The sequence below is a fragment of the Antechinus flavipes genome, chromosome 6, assembly GCF_016432865.1.
Source record: "Antechinus flavipes isolate AdamAnt ecotype Samford, QLD, Australia chromosome 6, AdamAnt_v2, whole genome shotgun sequence".
Classification (NCBI taxonomy): domain Eukaryota; kingdom Metazoa; phylum Chordata; class Mammalia; order Dasyuromorphia; family Dasyuridae; genus Antechinus; species Antechinus flavipes.
Window position 1 is genome coordinate 129,355,565 of NC_067403.1, and position 21,444 is coordinate 129,377,008.

Consider the following 21,444-nt stretch of genomic DNA (forward strand, 5'->3'; position numbering starts at 1 on the left):
TTTTTTTTCTTTTTAAAGCATTTTATTTTTCAAAACATACTCATTGATAATTCTTCAACATTAATCCTTGCAAAATTTCAGTTTCCTCATCTGTAAAAATGGAGATGATGATAATAGCATTTACCTCACAGCTATCTAAGACTATATGTTTTGCAAAGATGCTAAGCTACATCGAAGTGGAAGTAGAGAGCATCCTAATCCAAAAATATTTGCCATGCTTTGGTATCTTGGGACCAAACTGCAATATGAAGTAATCATTATTATTATATAATTATTGTCATATTATATTATATATAATTATTATTATATTATATTATTATCATTATTATTATATAGTTATTATATTATTATATATTATATAATATAATATTTTACTTCATAGTTGCAATTTGGTCCCAAGATACCAAAGCATGGCAAATATTTTTTCCTATATTCCAACTCCATTTAATTTAAAACAGTAACTTAAATATCCTTTTACTTAGTTAAGACTATTTCTGATCATCATGGTTTAATGCCTGATTTCCTTGTAAAGAAGGGTAGGGACTGGATCTAGGAATTCTTGGATTAGGTCTTGATTTGAAGGAAATGGTAAAAAGAATAGTAAACTCTTGGCAGTTCATCATATTGTGTCCTTCCTATCCTTCAAAACCATCCCTTTCCATGAATCTTTTCCCACTTAACTAGAAACTGAACATAGAAATTTGTATCGTTATTGTAACCAGTAGCTTTCTTTATCATATGAAATTTATCTTATCAAAAATAAGATCATTTTGAACTCACTTTTCACTATTTGATTGAAAATTTCACAAGGGTACATAGTAGGTATTTTTACTTTAACTATGTTCCTTGAAGTATATAATGCTAAACCAACTATAAACATTATTTAATGCTGATGACATGTTAATGTTGATAGTAGCAAAAATACCAGTTTGGAGGCATGAGAGAAGCTTATGCCCATAATTTGTTCAAGAGAATCCTGTCAGGCATTTATTAAATCACCAGATATATACCTGATTATTACTTGCTAAATTATTACCTGACAAATCACCTGATTATGCCAGGTGCTAGGCATAAACAGAGACAAAAAATGAAATAGCCACTGCTCTCATTTACTGATTAGTGAATGCTTATGATGTTCTAATTATGTTTGGTTTTAGAATTTGTCATGAGGACAAATCATAGTTGTTTTTTTTTAACACTTTAATTAGAAGGGAAATCTATTTTATGTTTTAATAAGGTTCCATACAGGTTTTATCAGTAAATTTGATCATAACTTGAGTTGCAACCCACAATGGTTAAGCATCTTTAAATCAATTCAAATTTACATCTTAGTATTCCAAAAAAGCAAAATAAAATCCATGTAGATAAAGGAGGAACAAAATGCAAAAGGGGGTGGTATTTTATGTAATGCATTCACAGAAAAGTATTATCTGACCAATCACCTAGAGCACTCCACCCAAGCATTTTGTTCATTACTAAAAGAAACCTTGAATAAATTAAGGTTTGCTGTAATTTTGGGGGCAAACATGTTAGGAAAATAGGCTAGGATTTTCACAATGTGATTTTGCCAGACCAGCTCTTTCTCCTGCAAGAACACCAACAGCTCCCAATTCCCTCCTTTCCCCTTCCCCTCCCATGCCAGCTCCAGTGCTCCCCTCCTCCCTAGGGTACACAATACAGGACACCCAAAACCCTCCCTCCCCTTCCCCCCTGCCATGAGGCCCAGTTGCAGACCCTCCCCCCCAAAAAATAAACAAAGGGGATTCCTCAGGCCATTGCATTCATCTGCAGTTGATCATCACCAGCACTAAAATTAGGTTTTTAAAAAATTTATTCTTTATTGAAGTTTATTTTCAAAACATATGCAAGGATAATTTTTCAACATTGACCCTTGAAAAACTTTGTGTTCTAATTTTCCTCCCCTTTTCCCTACCTCCTCCCCTACATGGCAAGTAATCCAATATATGTTAAACATGATAAAAATATATGTTAAATCCAATATAGGCATATATATTTATATAATTATCTTGCTGCACAAGAAAAATCAGATCAAAAAGGTAAAAAAATGAGAAAGAATATAAAATTCAAACAAACCACAACAAAAAGAGTGAAAATGCTATGTTGTGATCTACTCTCAATTCCCACAGTTCTCTCTCTGGGGTGTAGATGATTCTCATCATCACAAGATCATTGGAACTGTCCTGAATCATCTCATAAAATTATACTTAAAAAATAAATTTAGTATTAATTATAACTCATTTATATATTTCATGATTTTAGGTTTACAAAGTAATTTTTTCTCAACAGTCATGAGGCAGGAACTTAAAATAATATTTCCATTTTATAGAATTGTAAAATTCAAGGTTATGCAATTTGTAGGTGGTGGAGTAAGATGTAGAACTCAAGTCTTTTGATCCCAATTCCAGTGTATTTCCAGTAGCTTTCCCTCTCAAGAAATTTCATTCCTAATGGTAAAATAAAATAGCATTTGTACATGTATTTGGAGATAAATATAAATTTTCTCCTCTTTTAAAAATTTTTTCAAATCTAGAACATCTAAATATATTACTGTTTGAAGTATCCAGAAGATTGCACCATGCTCTTTGGAAAGTTAACACATCTTTTTATACATCAATGAAAATAGAGAAAGAAAAAAACATAGAAAACAGCACACCAACCTGTCATCATCAACAGCATGCAAAGCTTGTCATGGTTAAAAAGGAAGGTCCAAATAAGGTATACTATAATGTTTCATTTATATACTGTTAGATATATATTTTTGGAAGAAGTGAAGCTACTTGGTAGTTGAACCAGCAATTAGCTATTAATTCAGTGCAAAATACAGTTTGCCTAAGGACTTTACTCCTCTTTCTTGGTACTAATTTACCCTGAAAGAGGGCTTTATTTGTGTATTTGTGGGCTACTAATATTCATATATATATTTTTCATATAAAGTTAATTTGAGGGCAGAAACTGTTTTATTTTTGTCTTTATCTAGCATCTAGCACAGTGCTTGGCATGTTGAAAACACTTAATTAATGCTCAGTCAAAAAATTTGAAGTTTCCCATCACTTGGAAACTATGGCCTGTGAATATGCTGGAATATTATTGTTATATAAGAAATGAGAGTCAATTTCAGAAAAATCTGGGAAAACTGGTATAAACTGATATAGAGAGAAGCAAGCAAAATCCATCAACAGATCAGCTTATACAATAGCGACATCATTGCAAAGGCAAACAACTTTAAAAGATTTAAGATCTCTGATTAATGCAAAGTCAAAAGTGATTCTAGAGGATGCATAACAAAGCATGCTACTTATCACTCAAGTTACAGAAGGATAAATACATTTTGAGATATAGCTAATGTGGGAATTTGTTTTACTTGACTATCATTTGTTACAGAGGCATTTAGGGAAACTGGGGGAAAGAGGGATTAGGAATGAGATTATTCTTCTCTTCGTAAGCCAAAAGCCATAAGTCACTGAAATATGTTTTTGAAACTTACAGAAGAAGGAAGACACATACATACTAAGGACAGCTTTGAGAGTAACAGGTTGAATTTATAATATATTTTAAAAGGAGAAAAGCCTATACAAAATAGAGACTTAGAGTTTTATTCAGAAACTTTATTTTAGTTGTTTGTTCTCCCATTAGTTGATGTTTGTTAAGTTTAGGATAAAAAGAGTAATAATTTTTAAAAAGTAAAAAAAAATGTTTATTGAATTAGATTGACTTGAAAAAAGATGGGCCATCACATATGATATGTACTCTTATAAAAGATTTTTGGTGATATTTTTTAACATAGCCTCTATTTTCCTCTACATCCTTCCTACTGGGAAATCATCCCTGTAAAATATTTTTTTTTTGGTAATTAAAAAAAGAGATTAAAGAAAACTCAGGAAAATTGGTCAATATATTGAAAATCTATATATGCAATGTTTCAGACCTGGGCTCCCTCATCATATATCTTCTCTAGGGCCAAGTTTGCTCTTTATAATTTCATATTAATTTTTTGTATGCATATGGTTACTTTCATTTTCATTCTTGTAATAACTGCTTATTTTTATTTTCCCTGTTGTGGTTATTGAACTTTCAATCAGTTTATCCATGTCTTCCTGTAATGCTTGGTATTCATCTTGTTTGTCATTTACTGCAAAGGAATATTTCATTACATTCATGTACCACAACTTATTTACCTTTTCTCCCAATTAGTAGGCATCTATTTCATTTCCAATTCTTTTATTAATTTTAAAAATTGTATTTATTATAATGTTAATATAATAGTAAATAATATAAAATTAAATTAATTTTATTTTATTAATAAAACTAATGTTTTTGTTTGTTAGCATTGAACATTAATATTGGCTGTTAAAGTTTCTGATTTAAATTTAATTACTGATAGTTTCCAAGGAAAAATCATTTCATTCTTCTGTTGTGTTTATAATAATCCATTTTTTATTAAATTTTAACTATTTTTCTTTTCCTTCCTAGGGTCGTCTCTTTTACACTTGTGGTGCATCAAAAGTCAACCAATGTAAATTTTTTAAGTGGTTTGAAGAAATAACCCCAGATAATTTGACACAGGCAGAATCTGTACCCTGCATTGTGTTACATGATATAAAGAGTATTGGAATATACTTAAGATGCCAAAACATACCCCTCTATGAGGAGTGTCAGCTTTTGGTGAGGTGTGTTATATATTTTAAAGATTCTGACAATGAATAGATCTGTCATCCTAACAGATTAGTCTGAATCAAATTTTATCTTAATTATGCTGGACTTGCAGCAGATCAAAAGCTCTTTTGGCCTCTCCCAATAAACTATAACAATAGGAGAGCAGGTATCAGGGAGACTGTTTCCCTGTCATTGGATATGTGTGAATTCTGTTCTTTATAATAGAAAGAGAGTTCATAGGTCAATTAATCACCTGAATGTAATTGTTCTTTGTCTAATAGGTGAAAAAATGCAAGATTTTAATTTTGTAGTTTGTGCTTCCAGAGTAGATATAAATATTTTCTATTTATATATATTATTGTACCATCCTGTGTAATATTAGTATACCTATACAGACATTTACACAGAAATAAATTGAGGATGATTGACTTTGCAAAATAATTCACAGTAGGATTCCTTTAAATAGCTTTTCTATTACATTCAGAATACAATTACGTTTATATGCAAATTTTTCGAAATGCAAATTTATTGCATCAAATGAAATGAATTTATAAAGTAATAGTATTAATACTTAAGATTTTCATAGCACAATGTGCCTTTATAATTTTCAGATCATTTCATATCTGTTATTACAGCAATCTATGAACTAGTTAGATATATCTATATCTATTTCCCTAATTCTACAGAGAAAGAATTTGGATTCAAGAACTTAAGTTTTGACTAATGTTCTACATCAATTAATAACAGCACTAGGACTAATAACAAGTCATCTTGGCTTCTGTTCTAATACTATACCACTCTATATTGTTAAGATTTTTGATTTACTCATGCTCTACTATTTCAATTGTTTAGAGTCTAGGCATATCTTTCTTTCATTTTGCAGGAAACGATTTAATTTTCAAAGTAAACAGTGTGGCAAATCAAAAAGATTTGCTCATATAAATCCTGAATTTCTTAGTGAATCTAAAAGTAAACTTTATCTTAAACTGAGTAGGAGAGAAAATTCTTCTACCTATGGGAAAGGTAAGTTCTAATCATCTCTGGGGAAATTCTCTCATTTCATATGTTGCCTCATTCATATATATATATATATATATATATATATATATATATATATATATATATATATATATATATATATATATATATCAAACTAGATAGATAAATATACATGCACACTAACTTTGTATAACTTTGATAGTATAAATCAGTGGTTCTCAACTTTTGTTCGCAGTATCCTTTTGTATTATATTATTGAAGCTTTTTTGAAAGCATTTTTGCTTATGTGGGCTATATTTATATGTATATTTACCATATTAGAAATAAAAACCAATTTTAAATTTGTAGTCTCTCTGAAAGGGTTTCAGAGATCCGGAGGATTCTCTGGACCACACTTTGAGAACAGCTGGTATTGATTATCTCTGTTAAGTACTTGTGATTGGATTTGGTAAAACAAGATGTCCTACTAAAACGAAACATGAGGTATCTGAAGTACTCTGAATTCAAGTTCTTTTTTCTAAGTCCCAATCATTGGAGATAAGGACCCCTTTGTATTGTCTTTTGTACTCCTAGTACCTGACATAGTTTTTTGCACATGATAGGGACTTAATGTTTGTTGAGGCTTCCCAAATATAATAACGCCACTTGACTCTCCCATTCCCTTGGTACAATTCTAGAATAGGATCCTCTGGGGCATAGAGTAGAGATGGACAACTCACAGATGATAGCCTCCCTGCTGCCCAGTAGTACCAAATCCTATCCACCAGCTACCGGGAGCAGCACAGAGCAAGCTTGCCCTGTGCCCACCTTAGGACTTGGGTTGGGGATGGTCTCTGACTCTCTCCATGAATTTTTTTTTTTTTCAGATATGTTACAGTAAGAAAAACTGGAGAAATTTAACTTTAATAAACACTGAGAACATGTCTGTCATCTTTAGTGGGGAAAAATTTCATTAAAACCCTGTTTATATTTTTGCAGATGACCTCTGGGTAATTTCAAAAACTCTAGACTTTGAGCTGGATACTTTCATTGCTTGTAGTGTTTTTTTTGGACCGTCATCATACAATGAAGTAGAGCTCTTGCCTCTGAAAGGCTATTTCCCTTCAAATTGGCCATCTGACAGTAAGTAGTACTATGCAGTGTTTAGGTTAGTCTGTAGTTTTTTCAATTTAATTTTTTGTTTGTTTTAAAAATGTAAAAACAATGTAAGAATTTTGCCCATGTACGGGAGAAAATTTTATGGTGTTTTAGCTGAATCCCTATGGTACATAAGTGCCCATTTTGCCTGTTACTGTTTACTCAGAGGTTTTTTTTTTTTTAATAGAATGAGATAAAGTCATAGTTAGTTTTGTGTAACATATATTACAGAGACTTTTGTGAATAGTTTCCTTTATAATAAATGTTCATTTTTATGATTTTTCCGTAGCGCTGGTTCATGCTTTACTAGTATGTAATGCTAGCACAGAGCTGACAACTTTGAGAAACTTGCAAGAATACTTCAATCCAACTACTGTACCTATAATGCAGCACCTGTTAACAATGTATGTAATTAATCATCAATGATTCAATAGTATTAACAAATGACATCTAGAATAATGTGAAAATACCATCAACATAGTTCATAAATGTTGCTAAAAAAATTCAAACTGTCAAGGAATATAATTACCTGTTAGTTTAAAAGAACTTATCCAAAGATCAGTTTGCTTTTCTCTTAAACCATTAAACATGAGACTGACATTATCTATCTAAATGAAGTATTAGTTTTTCCAAATGTCACTCATGTTAATTTCATTTCTTGTGTACTGCTTTCCTTTTATACTTACTGTGGATATTTACTTTTAAGTTGAATATGGTTTTATTATTATTATTATTATTATTATTATAGCTTTTTATTTACAAAACATATGCATGGGTAATTTTTCAACTTTGACCCTTACAAAACTTCTGTTCCAACTTTTCCCCTCCTTCCCCTCACCTTCTCCCCTAGGTGGCAGGTAATCCAATATATGTTAAATATGTTAAAGTATATGTTAAATACAATATATGTTTACATAATTATACAGTTATCTTGCTGCACAAGAAAAATTGGTATGACCTCACACCCAGAGATTACTGGTTATTAATCTTACCTACTTCCCAAGCCTTCAGAAATCTCTGGCCACTGTCTCGTACAGTGGTTCTTTACCAATCTTACCCTAATCATAGGTCTTTAGAGATCTGTGGCCACCGCCTCTCTGAGCGGTGGTTCTCATGTCTAACAGAGCATCCAAAGACACAGCTGCTTGCAAGCACAGGTATTTATTCCACATGGTCACATCTTGCCCTTTTTCTACTTCCTGGTCCCCACTCCTTATATCCGGTCTATGAGGTGACATGCATGGCCAATAAGAGAAGGAGACATCTCCCATTGATGATGCAATCTCAGTGTGACCAGAGCTTCTACTTACAAGGAGGTCTCACTGATCACAGAAACTACATCCTGGTGTCTCAGACATTAAAGTCTCTTTACTTCATGATTGCACTATGCTAGTTTCCTCTCCAGACCCTTACAAATCCAATTTAGAAAGAAGATAAAAATAGCCTGAGAAGGAAAACAAAAATGCAAGCAGACAATAACAGAAGAGTGGAATGCTATGTTGTTGTCCACACTCATTTCCCAGTGTTCTTTCACTGGGTGTAGCTGATTCTTTTCATTACTGAACAACTGGAACTGATTTGGATCATCTCATTGTTGAAGAGAGCCATGTCCGTCAGAATTGATTATCATATAGTATTGTTGAAGAAGTGTATGATGATCTCCTGGTTCTGCTCATTTCACTTAGCATCACTTCATATAAGTCTCTCTAGGCCTCTCTGAAATCATTTCTTTAGGTCTTATACAGCAATAATATTCCATAATATTCATATACCACGATTTATTTAGCCATTCTCCAGTTCATGGGCATCTACTCAGTTTCCAGTTTCTGGCCATTACAAAGAGGGCTGCCACAAACATTTTTGCACATACAGGTCCCTTTCCCTTCTTTAAGATCTTTTCGGATATAAGCCCAGTAGTAACACTGCTGGAGCAAAGGATATGCACAGTTTGTTAACTGTTAACATAGTTAACATAATAATGTTAACAGTTCCAAATTGTTCTCCAGATTCCATCAACAATGTGTTAGTATCCCAGTTTTCCCACATCCCCTCCAATATCTGTCATTATCTTTTCCTGTCATCTTAGCCAATCTGACAGGTGTGGAGTATCTCAGAGTTGTCTTAATTTGCATTTCTCTGATTAATAATGATTTGGAACATCTTTTCATATGACTAGAAATAGTTTCAATTTCTTCATCTGAAAATTGTCTATTCATATCCTTTGACCATTTATCAATTGGTGAATAGCTTGATTTCTTATAAATTAGAGTCAATTCTCTATATATTTTGGAAATAAGGGCTTTATCAGAACCTTTGATGGTAAAAAATGTTTTCCCAGTTTATTGCTTCCCTTCTAATCTTGTCTGCATTAGTTTTGTTTGTACAAAACCTTTTTAACTTAATATAATCAAAATGATCTATTTTGTGATCAATAATAATTTCTAGTTCTTTTTTGATCACAAATTCCTCCTCCACAGGTCTGAGAGGTAAACTGTCCTATGTTCTTCTAATTTGTTTATAATCTCATTCTTTATGCCTAAATCATCAACCCATTTTGATCTTATCTTAGTGTATGGTGTTAAGTGTGGGTCAGTGCCTATTTTCTGCCATGCTAATTTCCAATTTTCCCAGCAGTTTTTGTCAAACAGTGCATTCTTATCCCAAAAGCTGGGGTCTTTGGATTTGTGAAACACTAGATTGCTATAATTATTAACTATTTTGTCCTGTGAATCTAACATATTCCACTGATCAACTAGTCAATACCAATCAATAGCTAATACCAAATGGTTTTGGTACCGCTGCTTTATAATATAGTTTTTTGTTTTTGCTTTTTAAAAATTTTTAATAGTTTTTTATTTACAAGTTATATGCATGGGTAATTTTACAGCATTGGCAAGTGCCAAACTTTTTGTTCCAATTTTCCCCTCCTTCCCCCCCGTCTCAGATGGCAGGATGATCAATACATGTTAAATATGTTAAAGTATAAATTAAATACAAAATAATTATACATGTCCAAACCATTATTTTGCTGTAAAAAAAGAATTGGACTCTGAAATATTGTACAGTTAGCCTGTGAAGGAAATCAAAAATGCAGGCAGGCAAAAATATAGGGATTGGGAATTCAATGTAATGGTTCTTAGTCATCTCCCAGAGTTCTTTTGCTGGGTAGAGCTGGTTCAGTTCATTATTGCTCCATTGGAACTGATTTGGTTCATCTCGTTGCTGAAGATGGCCAGGTCCATCAGAACTGATCATCATATAGTATTGTTGTTGAAGTATATAATGATCTCCTGGTCCTGCTCATTTCACTCAGCATCAGTTCATGTAAGTCTCTCCAGGCCTTTCTGAAATCATCCTGTTGGTCATTTTTTACCAAACAATAATATTCCATAATCTTCATATACCACAATTTATTCAGCCATTCTCCAATTGATGGGCATCTACTCAGTTTCCAATTTCTGGCCACTACAAAGAGGGCTGCCACAAACATTCTTGCACATAGAGGTCCCTTTCCCTTCTTTAAGATCTCTATGGGCTAAGCTCAGTAGTAACATTGCTGGATCAAAGGGTATGCACAATTTGATAACTTTTTGAGCATAGTTCCAAATTGCTCTCCAGAATGGTTAGATGTATTCACAATTCCATCAACAATGTATTAGTGTCCCTGTTTTCCTACATCCCCTCCAACATCCACATTATCTTTCCCTGTCATTCTAGCCAGTCTGACAGGTGTGTAGTGATATCTCAGAGTTGTCTTAATTTGCATTTCTCTGATTAATAATGACTTGGAGCATCTTTTCATATGGTTAGAAATAGTTTCAATTTCTTCATCTGAGAATTGTCTGTTCATATCCTTTGACCATTTATCAATTGGAGAATGGCTTGATTTCTTATAAATTAGAGTCAATTCTCTATATATTTTGGAAATGGGGCCTTTATCAGAACCTTTGATTGTTAAAATGTTTTCCCAGTTTATTGCTTCCCTTCTAATCTTGTCTGCATTAGTTTTGTTTGTACAAAAACTTTTCAATTTGATATAATCAAATTTTTTTATTTTGTAGTCAATAGTGATCTCTAGTTCTTCTTTGGTCATAAATTCCTTCCTCTTCCACAGGTCTGAGAAGTAAACTATCCTATGCTCTTCCAATTTATTTATAATCTCATCCTTTCTGCCTAGATCATGAACCCATTTTGATCTTATCTTGGTGTACGGTGTTAAGTGTGGGTCAGTGCTTAGTTTCTGCCAGACTAGTTTCCAATTTTCCCAGCAATTTTTGTTAAACAGTGATTTTTTATCCCAAAAGCTGGAGTTTTTGGGTTTGTCAAACACTAGAGCATGAAGGTTATTGACTGTTTTGTCCTTTGAAGCTAACCTATTCCACTGATCAACTAATCTATTTCTTAAGCCAATACCAAATGGTTTTGGTAACCACTGGTTTATAATAGAGTTTTAGATATGGTACAGCTAGGCCACCTTCATTTGATTTTTTTTTCATTAATTCCCTTGAAATTCTTGACCTTTTGTTATTCTAGATGAATTTTGTTGTTATTTTTTTAGGTTATTAAAATAGCCTCTTGGGAGTCTGATTGGTATAGCACTAAATAAATAAATTAGTTTAGGTAGTATTATCATCTTTATTATATTCACTCAACCTATCCAAGAGCACTTAATATAGTTCCATTTGTTTAGGTCTGACTTTATTTGTTTGGAAAGTTTTTATAGTTTTGCTCATAAAGTTCCTGACTTTCCCTTGGCAGATAGATTGCCAAATATTTTATACTGTCGGCAATTATTTTAAATGGAATTTCTCTCTGTATCTCCTGTTGTTGAATTTTGTTAGTAATGTATAAAAATGCTAATGATTTATGCAGATTTATTTTGTATCTTGCAACTTTGCTAAAGTTGTGGATTATTTCTAATAGCTTTTTAGTAGAATCTCTGGGGTTCTCTAAGTATATCATATCATCTGCAAAGAGTGATAATTTGGTTTCCTCATTATCTTTAATCTTTTTTTCATTTCTTATTGCCGAAGCTAGCATTTCTAATACAATATTGAATAGTAATGGTGAAAGTGGGCAACCTTGTTTCACTCCTGATCTTATTAGGAATGATTCCAGTTTATTTCCGTTACATATGATGCTTACTGATGGTTTTAAATAAATGCTACTGACTATGGAAAAGTCCATTTATTCCTGTACTTTCTAGTGTTTTTAATAGGAATAGGTGTTGAATTTTATCAAATGTTTTTTCTGCATATAGATATGTTTTTAACATGAATCATAGGTGTCTTGGCTCATAATTGCTTCATTATTAATAAACTTCATGTCTCATTATGATTTCCTGTACCATATCTCATTTTTTCTTATTTAGAGAATAACATCTGAACATATAGTTTAAGAGAATATGAAAATAAATATTTTCTACTTAAAATATCTTATAGGTTTTTTTTCCTAAGAAATAATGCACATTATATGTGCTTTAAAATATCCAAAGATGTAATAATTATCATAATTCAATTCAGCAAACATTCCTTAAGCTCCTATTATGTATGAGATACAGAATGGAAAAAAAGTGAAACCTTTGAAAAAGACACAGGAACTATATATAATATACAAACCGCAGATATAAAAAGTAATGTGGCTATTAACTCTTCACTGCCTAATAAAATAACAGAACAATATGTCTGCAGACCTTCTACATTGTTTCATCAAGTTTTATCTGAGTTTTTAATACCAGTCCTCTTGTTATGCATTGGATATTCAAATATTGTTACATGTAATTAAAGTTCAAAAATTATTAAATCTACCTAGATAAGATATAATATCAGTACATGATCCAGAAGTAGTCCATTTTGAGTACCACAAGGAAATCAAAGAAAGGTCTTATGTTACTCATCCATTTTGGAATGTAACTTGATCTAAAAAGGGCTGAAACTTACTTAAACTTGAGAATATTGATACATGTTAGTGTTCTAGAAAATACAAAATTTTAGGGCAGCTAGGTGTCGCAGTGGATAGAGCACCAGCCCTGAAGTCAAGAGAACCTGGGTTCAAATATGATCTCAGACATTTGATACTTCCTAGCTGTGACCCTGGACAAGTCACTTAACCCCAATTGCCTTAGCAAAAAGAAAGGAAAATACAAAATTTTATATCATCATTTTAAAGATAATTTCTTCCTTGGGATTTTTAGATGTTACCTAATTCCTTATCAGTAGTTTCTCTAAGTTCCTAAAGTATACTTCTAATTCACCTAATTTTACTTGCTGGATTTTTCCTAGATCTTCTCATACTGAATACAGCAATAACAGAATCAATAAAAGAAAGTTTATTCCACCAGCCTTGAATAGGATTACTAACAAGAACTGTGAACTACTCAGCTCTGAAGCAGCATTGCAGCTAGCTAATGAGATAATTCAGATATATAAGTTAAACATGGATCAGGCCACAGCTCTTATTCAGATAACACTGATGATGACATCACATGAAAATGATAATGACCCTCAAGAGCAGCATACCCTTCCTATCACAATCATACATGGTAAGGAATAAGAAGAAAAAAAAAAACAATTATTCTGTTATGAGTATTTTGCATGGACAAACATTCCTGTTTCTTCCATACATAATGCTATGATATAGTTTCCAATGGTTAATTGGAAGTATCAATGTCTCTCCTAAAATGTGTCACTGAGAACTGTATGTAGTATTCCAAATATGACCTGGGCTAAGAATGGTCATGGGACTTTCATTTTGTTTTAGGTGCTAAACTTCTATAAATGTAGACTAAGGTTGCATTGGTGTTTGGACTGGTAAAGATTATTAAATCTTTTTTCATATGAACTACTATTAAACTAAAGCTCACCTGTGTTATGTTGTACAGTTAAAATTTTTAAACCTAAGTGCAGAATTTTATGTTTATTCTTATGAGATTTTACCATATTGTATCTGGTTTATACTTCTAATCTATTAAGCTCTGTTTTAAACTTTGATTTCATCATTTAGCATACTAGTGATTTCACCAAGTTTTGTGTCTTCAGAAAACGTAATGCATATGCTATCTACACCCTCATTCAGGTTATTGGTAAAATTGTTGAATAACATATGACCAAGAACTGAACCTTAGAGGATTAAAGACTCTCCGTTTAACACTGGCATATTAGTCAATGCTTGTGGTGTTTTTCTTCTTTAAAATATAATGGTTCTCTCTGGGGCAGGTTTCTCGGGGAGGTTTTCTGGAGGCAGCCTTAGTTGCACTTGAAAGTAATAATCACCTCAAAACGCAACCAAGTGATAAAAGTTCAAATCTTTTCAATATAGCCCGGTTAGTTTTCTTAGAGGCCTCTCTCTCTCTCTCTCCTTGGTTCTAAGAGCTCTTGCAGCTTTGTCCTTTCCTTCTGCCTCTGCTTTCTTCAGCCTCCAGCCAGTACTAAGGTAAAAGTTATAATGAATCTTTCTTGCTTCCGAGAGAGGGCTTCTGGCTCTCAGTCTTTTGTTTTAGAACATAAACTTCTCGGATTTCTCTGACAAAGAGACTTAACTGAGTTTCATTGGAGAAATGATGGACAGAAACAGCTACACCCAAAGAAGAAATACTGGGAAATGAATGTGAACTATTTGCATTTTTGATTTTCTTCCCGAGTTATTTTTACCTTCTGAATCCAATTCTCCCTGTGCAACAGGAGAACTGTTCGGTTCTGCAAATATGTATTGTATCTAGGATATACTGCAACATATTTAACATATATAGGACTGCTTGCCATCCGGGGTGGGGGGGGGGAGGAGGGAGGGAGGGGAAAAAACGAAACATAAGTGATTGCAAGGGATAATGTCGTGTAAAAATTATCCTGGCATGGATTCTGTCAATACAAAGTTATTATTAAATAAAATAAAATTAAAAAAAAAAAAAAGAACATAAACTTCTCAAGGAGGTGAGAACCCCAAAAAGAAGGTGGTCATGCCCTCCCTGACATCTCAGGAAGGGAGATGAAAACACCAAGGAAATAGGAAGTCAAATCAGATTAGCGGGTTTCTGAAGGGGCTCACTTGAAACAATTTCACATAAATCCATCAATATGGGAGGCATTACCCATAATTACATAAAATACATAAGCACATAGCAATATAATGCAGGCTAGTAGTAATGTAACAAATAACATGAATCAACATGAAAATTTAAGTACTGCAATAGTCTCATCAACAATTTTTCATCTCAAGAAATCCAATGATTCTTGCTGGTTTTCAAGAACTGAGAGTCTCATCTTGTGTTAGGGAATCCAATGATTCATGAAGATTTTAAAGTTCTTTTAACAGTCTCATTGTCAGCCATGCTCTTTCAGTGTCAGATGTTTCTTAAATCTTCTCCTTTGTTTCCAGATTTTTCTCTTTTTCTGTTTCTCTCTGATGAACAAGGCGAATACGGCTCATTGGCACGCATCTGATTCCTTCTCCTCCTGTAGAGATACAAGCAAACCCTCTTTCCAAAGCAGTTAACCTATCTAACTCCCTTCTATTTAGCGCTTTGGGGATTTCTCCTCATTATCTGGGAATTACATTGGAGCTGTTTGCACTGGACAGTGCTCCATTGGGTTAAAAAACCTGTATTCTCCCCAACTGTAATCCTGATTGCTTTTCTGTTGGTTGATCACATCAGAGTCCTGAATTTCTAAAGACTCTTTGGGTGTAACTTCAGCTGCTATCATGCCCCATCTGTCTTTTGATTGATACCTTGGAGCTGGGCCCTGACTCTCATTTCTTTGGGTCAATCTACATTCAGAGGCCCAGTAAAAGCCTCGGTTGCATTTTGGACATGGGGTTTTGGGTTTTCTCTCACCCTGTCTTCTCTATCTCCATTGGGCTCTCAAATGTCCAACTTTTCCACACTGAAAACATCGACGAGTTTTTCTAGAAGTCCCTTGCCAAGAGGGACCCTGTCTTTCCATGTTCATCATAGTTTGGGTATAATAAACATTTGTGTCCACTGTGGCACAGCGCCTTATGATCTCCTCTAAAGGAGCATCCTTGTCTAGTCCCTATGTAATTCTTTTGCAAACCTCATTGGCATTTTCGTTAGCCAAATGTCTTCATTATTTCTGTGGCAGCATTATCTCCAATGGTTCTTATGACAACTGTTTGCAAATGTCCCACAAAATCAGCAAAGGTTCATTGAGACCTTGCTCTATTTTTGTAAAAGCTTTACTTCTGTCCTTCTGTCCAGGGAGAGAACTCTAAGCTTTTATTGCAGCCTTAGAAATTTGCTCATACACTGGTATGGGATAATAAATCTGTTCTGAATTCTCTCCATACTGACCTTTACCAGCTAGTTGGCCAAAAGCGATTTGTCCAATAGCTCCTGTTTGCCTATTTCGTTGGGCTTGAATCCTACATGATTCATGAAACTCTGAAAGCCACAACAAATTTTGTCCAGATTCTAGACATGTTCTAGCTATGGATTTCCAATCATTCGGAGTTAAGATTTCATAAGACAAATTAGGTAGTAACATCTTAACATAAGAGTATATAGCCCCATAAAGAGTGCAACCCTTTTTCAAATCTTTAATTTTTTCCAAATTAAAAGGAGTGTATTTTCTCTCTTTTTGACCTGAAGAGTCAAGCTTTTCAATCACAGGATATGCATTTATAAAATCAGATATGTCTTCTCCTTCATTTTTTGCCTTAATTAATGCTTTTTCTAATCTTGTCATATTCTGCTTTACAGGAGAAGCTGACTGTGTTTCTGCCTCTTTCCCTCCCCCTTCTTCCTCCACCCATGAAGAGTTAATTGAAGGGAGAGGGTCATGAGATGAGGAATGATCTAATTTCTCCTGCTGTGATAGTTGGCACTTCTCCCTCCTTTACTTTCTTTTTCTTCATTCTAACACTTAAATAATTTCTTATAGCCAGTTGTATTAAATTGTATGTATTAATTATATCTTTGGAAATTGAGTCAGGTCCATATTTATTTATTTATTTTTTATTTTTTCCTTTATGATTCCTTTTTTTTTTTTTAAATTTTTTATTGACAGAACCCATGCCAGGATAATTTTTTAAAGCATTATCCCTTGCACTCACTTCTGTTCTGATTTTTCCCCTTCCTCCCTCTACCTCCTTCCCCAGATGACAAGCAGTCCTTTATATGTTAAATAGGTTACAGTATATCCTAGATACAATATATGTGTGCAGAACTGAACAGTTCTCTTGTTGCACAGGGAGAATTGGATTCAGAAGGTATAAATAACCCGAGAAGAAAAACAGAAATGCAAGCAGTTTATATTCATTTCCCAGTGTTCTTTCTTTGAGTGTAGCTGCTTCTGTCCATCCTTGATCAATTGAACAGGTCCATTTTTATTATAAAATTGGCAAAAATCCTCTCTTTCTAATTTCCACTCCATTGAGTTTGAATTAGATTTGTCGTATTCACTCAGTTTTTCTCCTATTAATTTCCACTCCTCTAAATCCATTTAGACTTATGTACTTAACAGTTTCTAAAAGTTCAGTAATCTGCTGCAAAATTATAATCAAACCTTGGCTTTTCATAACTTTAACAATGCTCCCTAAACATTTTCCTTGAACAGAAATAGAAGGCTGTTTTCTAAACATCTGTCCCATCTTAACTGAAATTCTACTTTAATCTTTTAACAAAATTTCTTTGTTGTACTCACCCTAATTTCTGGGTCAAGAAGACTTTTCTACTGGATCAGGATCAGAGGCCTTTTCACTGAGATCAGGATCGAAGCTTTTCCACTGAAATAAGTCCCACGTTCAGGGCGCCAAAATGTGGTGTTTTTCTTCTTTAAAATATAATGGTTCTCTCTGGGGCAGATTTCTCGGGGAGGTTTTTTGGAGGCAGCCTTAGTTGCAGTTCAAAGTAATAATCACCTCAAAACGCAGCCAGGTGATAAAAGTTTAAATCTTTTATTGTGTCCTTCAATATAGCCTGGTTAGTTTTCTTAGAGACCCCCCCCCCTCTCTCTCTCCTTGGTTCTAAGAGCTCTTGCAGCTTTGTCCTTTCCTTCTGCCTTTGCTTTCTTCAGCTTCCAGCCAGCACCAAGGTAAAAGTTGTAATGAATCTTTCTTGCTTCCGAGAGAGGGCTTCCGGCTCTCCCAGAGTGCTCTGTGTCTGGCCCAGAGTGCTCCTCTCCAACCCCTAGGAATGTTCAGAAGTAAAACTCTCTTGATTGGCTTCAAGGGAGGTGTGAATTCGGATATCTCATACTAAACCCTGAAATCTCGTGTGAACTCCAGTGAGTACTTAAATACATCTTGCTTATATGAGCTCTCTAAAGGTGTGAACACAGGCATTGTTTCTATCAGTTGTACTTAGTACCTTGTTTCTTTTGGCCCATAACATCTCTTTGTAAGATCAGATCAATCATACTGAACCATGCTAAATTAGATAATTATTGTCTGTATCAACATTAATGACTTAAAGTTTGTAAAGATTCCAACAAATGCTATTGAAGTTAAATCAGTCAACTAATTTTAAATTTGTCATACAGTAATATAATTCACATTTGATTTATCCCCAAAGATGTTTTCTTATAATCATTAATAGCTTGAAAAGCTCCTTTTGAAAATTTTTGTTCATGTTTTTGACCATGTGTTTGTTGGGGAAGGGTTTTGCTTTATATATTTGTGTTATTTCTCTGAGTGTTTTGTATGTCAGGCTTTATTTGATATTTGATGTAATTATTTTCCTCTATTTTCCTTTTTAAATTTTCTTTTTCCCCTCTACAATGCAGGAATGACCATGTCACTCAATAAATTCTAGTGCCTTCCTATTTCTTCTATGATCAAATATCTTTTGTCTGGCACATCATTCTGAGTCCATCTTGTCTTTCTAGTTCTATTATACATCACACTCTTTCTCTTACTCCAGCCAAACTGGACTTCTTTTCTTTTCCCATAGGTGACCCTCCAGTTTCCATCTTATGCTTTTGTACCAGCTATACCCTTTCTCTGGGAAGCATTCTGTCCTCATGTCTATCTGTTGGGCTTTCTCTTTTTCATCAGATTTCAGCCCAAGCAATGCAGGAAGTCTTAGAAAAGGGGAAAAGAAAGAAATAAGCATTTATATAGCTCCTCCTCTGTGGCAGGTACTGTGCTAAATGTTTTACAAATATCGCCTTTGAGCCTCATAATCCCGTGAATTCTTGTTATGTGCATTTTGCAGTTGAGGAAACTGAGGCTAAGAAAAGTTAAGTGGCTTGTACAAGATCTCACAGCTAGTAAATGTCTGAATTTGGATTTAAACAGAGTTCATCCTGACTCTAGCCCTAGTATACTGTCTTGCTGCTGTAGAAGATAAAGATTTATTTGATTCATTTTCTTATATTGCCTCAGCACATAAAAAACCCAAGATCTAATTTGTCACTATCTAAAATTAATCAAAGTCTGTATTGCACTGCTGCAAAGGAAAGTGGAGTATAGTTAAGGCTTGTTAGCATTGTTAACTCTATTTTACCATATTCTAGGAATATAGGTTATGATTCTTTCTCATTTACCGGACTTTAGCTGAAGAATGTTTAGGGAACTTCTCTTATACTAAGGAAGATGGGTAATGGATCTAATGAGAGTAGCAATATTCTCCATAGAATATAATTTGGGCAAATTCCTTTTCATGTTTCTAGAATTCCTTTATTTAGAATATTGCTTCTTTATCCCTCATTCTCTATTTACCTTCTAAAACAACTAGGTGTTTTTGGAGCAGGGAAGAGTTACTTACTCGCAGTAGTGATATTATTCCTTGTGCAGCTCTTTGAAAATAGTCCAGCTCCGCGAGATGTAGATGCAAGGCCATGGAAAATTCTAATTTCTTCTTCCACCAATGTTGCTGTAGATCGAATACTTCTTGGGTAGGTATAAACTTTTATTTAAATGGTATCTGCAGATAGTAGATTAATCATTTGTCTGTCTACATGAGCAGATGATAATGATATATTTAGAATAAGTAATTGTTCTATTATAATTTTAAATTAGAAGGATCCAGAAAGGGATAAGAAAGATTAAAGATGTATTTGGGAATGGATCATATTACTGAATGGAAAATCATATTAATTAATTAAATTCTATTAAAACATATTAAAAATGAAAAGAGTGGATAGAGCACCAGCCCGGAAGTCAGGAGGACCTGAGTTCAAATCTGGCCTCAGATTTCCTAGCTGTGTGACCCTGGGCAAATCACTTAACTCCAATTGCCTTAGCAAAAATAAACAAATAAATAAATAAATAAATGAAAAAAACTGTATAGCATTTCACAATTATCAAATGTATTAGATTAAATTAGATTAATTAGTTTTAAAAGGAAATAGGTCACTGTACTTGTTCTCAGATAAAACATCTGAACCCAGATCTTTCTTCAGATATTTATTAGCTGTATGAAGATGAGCAAGCCATTTCTCAACACTGGCTTCTTCTTTTGAAAAAATGGCAACAGTAAAACCTGAAACATAAATCATTTTGCCAAGTATAAAGCAATCATAAATATTTTATTTTCATTAAGCATTTAGCCAGCTGTATTTCATTCTAAATTAATTTCTTTGCTGTAAACTGACATTAGAATCTTGTGACATGTATTTTTACTTTATACATTTTTAAATTAATTTTTAAAAGTCACTATTCTTGAAATATTTTGTGTTTGTAATTTATTATATCTGATTTCACTAATGGTACTTTTAATTACATGTACCTTAAATGTAACATTGATTTAGATTAGATTTTATTTTATCCAATATTTTAGTATCATAGAGTGATTTCTTGGAGATATTTATTTTAATTTTGGAGGAATTATTTATTTTATAATCTACTTTCAAAATGATCAGAATCTTATTTTTTATCTTCTTTATACAGACTACTCAATCTTGGATTTGAAAATTTTATCAGAGTTGGAAGCATTAGAAAGATTTCCAAGCCAATTCTACCTTACAGGTAAAAATGTATAAATTCCTGGATTTACAGTAAAGAATTTACAGAAATATTACTTTAATTTTGTGCTTTTTAGAAGATAAAGGAAGAAAATCCTGCTCTGTTGGCCTTATGATCTCTCATTGATATACCCTTTGAATATTCCTTCTGAGGGTACAAATTGCAATCCAATCATTTATCATGTTGGGCAACTCTTGTCCATGACCTTCTTAAATCGTATAGAGGAAATCCACCCAACATACTTGGGACCCTGCTGTGGTGAAAATGTGGTGTTCTCTTCTTTTGTATAATATATGATCATTTTCTCTGGCAGAACAGGTTTCTTGGGGAGGTTTCTGGAGGCAGCCTTTGTTTCAGTTAAAAATAATAATTACTCCAAATGCAGCCAGGTGTTAAAAGTTCAAATCCTTTATTATCTCCAGTTTCTGAACCTTCTTCCTGGGGCCCGGTTAGCTTTCTTAGAGGCCTATCTCTCCTTGGTTCCATGAGCTCTAGCCGCTAATCTTTTGCCTCTGCCAGCTTTGGCTTCTCTTCTTCCAAATGTCTCCAGCCAGCACCAAGGTGAAAGTTGGAATAATTCCTGTAAGCTCTGAAGTACTGCAATAGTCTCATCAACAATTTTTCATCTCAAGGAATCCAATGATTCTTGGTGGTTTTTCAAGAACTAAAACAGTCTCATCTTGTGTTAGGAAATTCAAGGATTCCTGAAGATTT

At 33.5% G+C, this 21,444-nt stretch overlaps 1 protein-coding gene across 1 annotated transcript in view; it reads left to right on the plus strand.

The window, feature by feature from the left end:
- The window catches only part of ZGRF1 (zinc finger GRF-type containing 1), a 94,874-nt gene that overhangs the window by 48,778 nt on the left and 24,652 nt on the right, over positions 1-21,444 (plus strand). The window contains exons 14-21 of the mRNA XM_051967141.1: positions 2,552-2,736; positions 4,492-4,688; positions 5,558-5,697; positions 6,652-6,795; positions 7,100-7,214; positions 13,092-13,351; positions 19,502-19,661; positions 20,656-20,733. Coding sequence (XP_051823101.1) covers positions 2,552-2,736; positions 4,492-4,688; positions 5,558-5,697; positions 6,652-6,795; positions 7,100-7,214; positions 13,092-13,351; positions 19,502-19,661; positions 20,656-20,733 — 1,279 coding nt within the window. The remainder of the gene's footprint in view (positions 1-2,551; positions 2,737-4,491; positions 4,689-5,557; positions 5,698-6,651; positions 6,796-7,099; positions 7,215-13,091; positions 13,352-19,501; positions 19,662-20,655; positions 20,734-21,444) is intronic.